Source organism: Dunckerocampus dactyliophorus, chromosome 17, assembly GCF_027744805.1.
Source record: "Dunckerocampus dactyliophorus isolate RoL2022-P2 chromosome 17, RoL_Ddac_1.1, whole genome shotgun sequence".
NCBI lineage: Eukaryota > Metazoa > Chordata > Actinopteri > Syngnathiformes > Syngnathidae > Dunckerocampus > Dunckerocampus dactyliophorus.
This window is the reverse complement of record NC_072835.1, coordinates 1,260,001-1,265,000: the sequence shown is the minus strand read 5'-3', so window position 1 is coordinate 1,265,000 and position 5,000 is coordinate 1,260,001. Positions and strand designations below refer to the sequence as shown.

General features: G+C 50.3%; 1 protein-coding gene across 4 annotated transcripts in view; it reads right to left on the bottom strand.

Moving 5' to 3' along the window:
* Window positions 1–24: 24 nt before the first annotated feature.
* pik3r1 (phosphoinositide-3-kinase, regulatory subunit 1 (alpha)) overlaps window positions 25–5,000 on the bottom strand; it is a 28,470-nt gene continuing 23,494 nt past the window's right edge. For all 4 annotated transcript variants that reach the window (XM_054756829.1, XM_054756830.1, XM_054756831.1 and 1 more), the window contains 8 exons: window positions 4,382–4,583; window positions 4,125–4,305; window positions 3,925–4,050; window positions 3,707–3,849; window positions 2,788–2,964; window positions 2,630–2,704; window positions 2,364–2,534; window positions 25–1,365 (listed from right to left, as the gene is read on the bottom strand). In XM_054756829.1, coding sequence (XP_054612804.1) covers window positions 1,176–1,365; window positions 2,364–2,534; window positions 2,630–2,704; window positions 2,788–2,964; window positions 3,707–3,849; window positions 3,925–4,050; window positions 4,125–4,305; window positions 4,382–4,583 — 1,265 coding nt within the window. In that variant the 3' untranslated portion in view covers window positions 25–1,175. The remainder of the gene's footprint in view (window positions 1,366–2,363; window positions 2,535–2,629; window positions 2,705–2,787; window positions 2,965–3,706; window positions 3,850–3,924; window positions 4,051–4,124; window positions 4,306–4,381; window positions 4,584–5,000) is intronic.

The following is a 5,000-nucleotide window of genomic DNA, read 5'->3' as shown; positions in this document are numbered from 1 at the left end:
AAGAGGAAAGGACCAGAGAGCGGCTTTAGTCCAAAACAAGTGTTTGTTTTTAATGATTCTTCTTCTCGTGTGTGTGGGGGTGTGAAGCCACACTCAAACTGTAAACCTCAATTCAAACACAACTTCCAAATAAGCCAAAGAAAAAGCAGGATGAAGCCGAGGAAAGTGTTCCAAACGCTGAAAGTGACGATAAGAAAGGTGAGCGGCCCGTTGTTGAAGTCGAAGCGGCCTCCATCCAAAAGCTCGGGGTTGGCATGGCCGTGCTCCAAAATAAAACACTTCAGACTGCAGCTCTTTTACATGGGACGTGGACAGACGCGCTCGTTACAGCCTTTTCTGATACAGAAAAACACCAGCTGAATGCTCTCATTGAGTAACTCTGCTCTTCTATACTCTTCCTCTTGCGTAAGGAACATAGAGACTCAGATTTACATTTATATTTCTTTCTATAGATAGAAATCTTCTAGGAAAATAAATCTTTCCTGCGCTGCACGAAGGCTTTCTAGTTGGAAGGTTCTGCCTGAGAACTTCAGCTTGAAGCAACAAAAGAATAAACATAGCATCTTCTCTTCCTAGCTGCTGTTTGATATCACATGATATCATGATATCATGATGACGCGTGTGATAAAGGATAAAAGAAGCTTATATCACCAGACAGACAAACAATTGCATAGCAGATCAGATTGAGTTTAGTTTTGTCGTGGTTGATAGCTGGAGTGGGCAAAGAAGAAAAAGCGTAAAGTGCCATGATGCTACAACTTGGCGTACAAACCGCGTGTACGCTTCTACACTTCACACCAGCAAGTACCTGACTCCGCCCCCTGACAGCACACTCGTCCCTGATTCGATGAGATTTGGTCACATGGACGGGGTGAGGGGGAGCAAAGAAAAGGCGGGTTTCCGTCGTGAGAGACACAGGGGCTGGTGAAGAGTCCACAAGCACCGTAAAGGAAAAGGCCTCCAAAAGTCCTCGGCTGGGGGAGCTCAGCAGCGCCATCTTTGCTCCTGCTTTCTCCCCCCCCCCCCCCAGAATTTAAAAAAAAAAAAAAAAAAGTACATTCAGACAGGCTGCTGCTCCTGAGACCTTCTCCCTCCCCGGGTGTCCACAGCACAGTCCGGTGACATGTGCCTCTGTCTCCCCCGCTTGAGGCCTTCCCGCGTCCTCACGCCCTCGCTCACCGCTTCTGCTGTGCGTAGACGGGGTACGCCAGCGTCACATTCAGAGAGTCGTTGTGCTGCACCAGAGACGTGTGCTGGTAGTGAAGGACCAGTTCTTTCAGGGAGCCGTACAGGTTGTACGGCTCGGCGAAACCAAAACCCGACTGCGTCTTGTTGATGACGCAGTGCTTCACCTCGCCGTCCACGCTGCAAACACACAAAGACAGCATTCAGGACCCACGTCCAAACATGTCCAACCCCATCCAACACGTCCAAACATGTCCAACCCCATCCAACACGTCCAAACATGTCCAACACATCCAACCATGTCCAACACATCCAACCATGTCCAACACATCCAACCATGTCCAACACGTCCAGCATGTCCAACCATGTCAACCACATCCAACCAGTCCAACACAACCAAACAGTCCAACACAACCAAACAGTCCAACACATCCAAACACGTCCAAACACGTCCAAACATGTCCAACACATCCAAACATGTCCAACACATCCAACCATGTCCAACACATCCAACCATGTCCAAACACATCCAACCATGTCCAACATATCCAAACATGTCCAACACATCCAACCATGTCCAACACATCCAACCATGTCCAACACGTCCAGCATGTCCAACCATGTCAACCACATCCAACCAGTCCAACACATCCAACCATGTCCAAACACGTCCAACCATGTCCAACACATCCAACCATGTCCAACACGTCCAGCATGTCCAAGCACGTCCAACCATGTCAACCACATCCAACACATCCAACCAGTCCAACACATCCAACCATGTCCAACCATGTCAACCACATCCAACACATCCAACCATGTCCAAACACGTCCAACCATGTCCAACACGTCCAGCCATGTCCAACACATCCAAACACGTCCAACACATCCAGCCATGTCCAACACATCCAAACACGTCCAACACATCCAGCCATGTCCAACACATCCAAACACGTCCAACACATCCAACCATGTCCAACACATCCATCATGTCCAACACATCCAACCATGTCCAACACATCCAACCATGTCCAAACACGTCAAACACATCCAACCATGTCCAACATATCTAAACACGTCCAACCCATCAAACCTTGTCAAACCCATCCAAACATGTCCAAAACGTCCAAACATGTCCAACACGTCCAAACGTGCATGTATTTTAGGGTGATACGTACACGACGCTGCAGGCGTAGCATCCAGCCTTGCTGCTCTCCCGCACCAGGAATGTTCCGTCTCGCTTGCTCTGGAGGAGGGCTTCGGCCTGGAGGCGCTTCATGTTGCCCAGCTTCCAGGATCGCTCGTCGTGATGAGGCAGGTCCTCGTCGTCGTCCACCATGGAATACTGACTGTGGACATGACAGACCAGACCAGACCAGAACAGAGACGTGAGGCTAAGAGGAGGAAGCGGCGTGGCACGTATGAAACTAAGGTGGACTCTTACTCTTCCGTGTTGTCGTTCTTGATTCCGAGCCACTCGTTGAGCTTCTTCTGTCTGACTCCCTTCTGGGTGAGCCACCTGCAGCAGAAGGTGGAGGTTAGAGACCGGGACAGACGTTCTGAAACGGTCTTCCAGGGGCGGGGGGCAGTTGCCACACTTACATGAGGTACTGGTCTCTGGTCTTGCGGAGCTGGATGAGGTCTGGCTTGATGCTGTTCATCCTCTTGTCGATCTCCCTGTAGTCGGCCGCTTGCTTCTTCAGGTCCTCCTCCAGGCGACTCTTGCTGTCCACGATCTCGCTTATCCTGGACTTGAGCTTCTCGTAGTTTCCCACAATCCTGAAAAGGGGGGACAGTCACGATTTACTTTTTCCTCTCTTCACCTCCTTTCAAGGAAAAGTGCACTTTCCTTGGAATGTTGTCCATCAGCCACAATCCTCATGTGAGACATGAACACACGTTTCTCTTTTCTGTGCCTTCTAAAGATATAAAAACGGGTAAAAAGAGGCAGCTAATGAATGCACGTAACGGAACACACCTATGAAAACACCTCCAACAAGGTTTAGTGGTTTTCCATCCATGCTGTGAGCGTGTAGTAACAGCTACGTTCATGGTAACATGTCATACTTGGAGTATGTTGGCAACTTTGATTTCACATAGCAACATAGAAAGGAACGCTACACCTAGCATCAAAAACAACAACACAACTCCAATATGTAGCATTACCTTGGTGAAGCTAGTGGCTAGCCGGCTAGTAGCTAGCCACTGTGGTGAGGTGTCACTACACCAGTTCTTGGGCGTAACAATGTTAATAACAATAAAATTAACAATAACAATGTGCTTCATATGCAGCTCACATGATGGACATGGAGGTTTTTTCAAAAGGCTTTATAGGCAGAATAGATGCATCCCATTACGTGCATTCTTAGCTGTCTCTCTTTAGCTGTTTTTATATCTTTAGAAGGCACAGAAAAGAGAAAGACGTGTTCATGTCTCACATAAGGATTGTGGATGATGGGCAACATAAAAAAAAGTGCACTTTTACTTTCAGTGGTTTTGGTTGCTCTTCCCAGCTTCTCACCTCTGGATCTCCTTGTCGTTGCCTTCCCTCCTGAACTTCTCGATGTATTCTTTGCTGTAGCGCTCCTGCGTCTGACACTGCTCCTCAAAGATCTTGATGGTTTCGTTGAAAGCCTCGATGGCGGTCCTCTTCATTTGGATCTCCTGGAGGTGGACAAGGAGGAGGGGCATGAGGGTTTGAGGGATCACACAGACGCCAACGCCATCACGGCTGCTCACCTGCGAGGTTCTGGTGTATTCTTCGTAGAGGCGATCGTACTCCTTGTTCTTCTCCTGGTACTGCTGGTGGTACTCGCACAGCTTCCTCCCCACCGCTTCAATGTTGTCCTCCTTCACCACCTGATCCTGAGAAGGAACCAGACTCGATCAGCTTCCAGCACCACTGATGAAAGGGTTCGTTTGCACTGGCGGTACGGTACCTGCTGGTGCTTGGAGACCGGGTAGAGCAGCTTGACGTCCAGCTTGGGGTTGTACTGCGCCAGCGACTCGTTGCGGTAGTGGTTGATGAGCTCCACCACGGAGCTGAAGGTCAGCGGGTCCGAGAAGCCGTACTTCCCGTCCCGGTGGAATATCTTAATCAGCTTGTTGTTTCCTCCTTTCCTGCGAGGGCGCATCCCGCGTCGTTAGGATGCGACACGGGGCGGCAAGCACTTTGAAAAGGGGAGGCGGCGCTTACCTCAGCGTGAGTGTGTAGTCGCCGTGCATCTTGGTGGAGGCGTCCCGCACCAGAAAGGTACCGTCGGCAGTGTCCCGCAGCTTCTCGTTCACCTCCTCCCGGGAGATGTCCCCCCAGTACCACTCGGCGTCCTGCAGCGCCATGCTGTTGTTTAGACCGTTGCTACTGGCGGGGGTGGGTTTGGGCGGCTTTGGAGGCAGAGCTGCAAGGGGGCGACAGATGACACGTCAATTCATGCCGGCGCTCCTGCCTCCTGCACGTCAGCCATTGATTAGAAGAGTCTGGGAATGAATTCATTATTTCCAGCTGGACGTTGGATTTAGAGCAGAATGTTCCAGAAGCAGCACGCACCAAATGGGGCAATAAAAAAAAAGGAACAGTCTGTCACTTGGCGTTCTCTCCGCGGGGCTTGCAGGTGACAGCTGGCGTGCGACACATCGGAACATTTTTTTTTTTTTTTTTTTTTAAAGAGAGAAAATAATCTTAAATCTGCAGCGGGCCCCTCCTGCGCCGACAGCTTTCAAGGTAGCATGCTATTTTTAACCCGCCTTCGTGCCGACACGCTTTCCTGCCGCACGGACCTCGCTCAGACGTCCCTGCAAAGCCAGCCCGCCGTCCA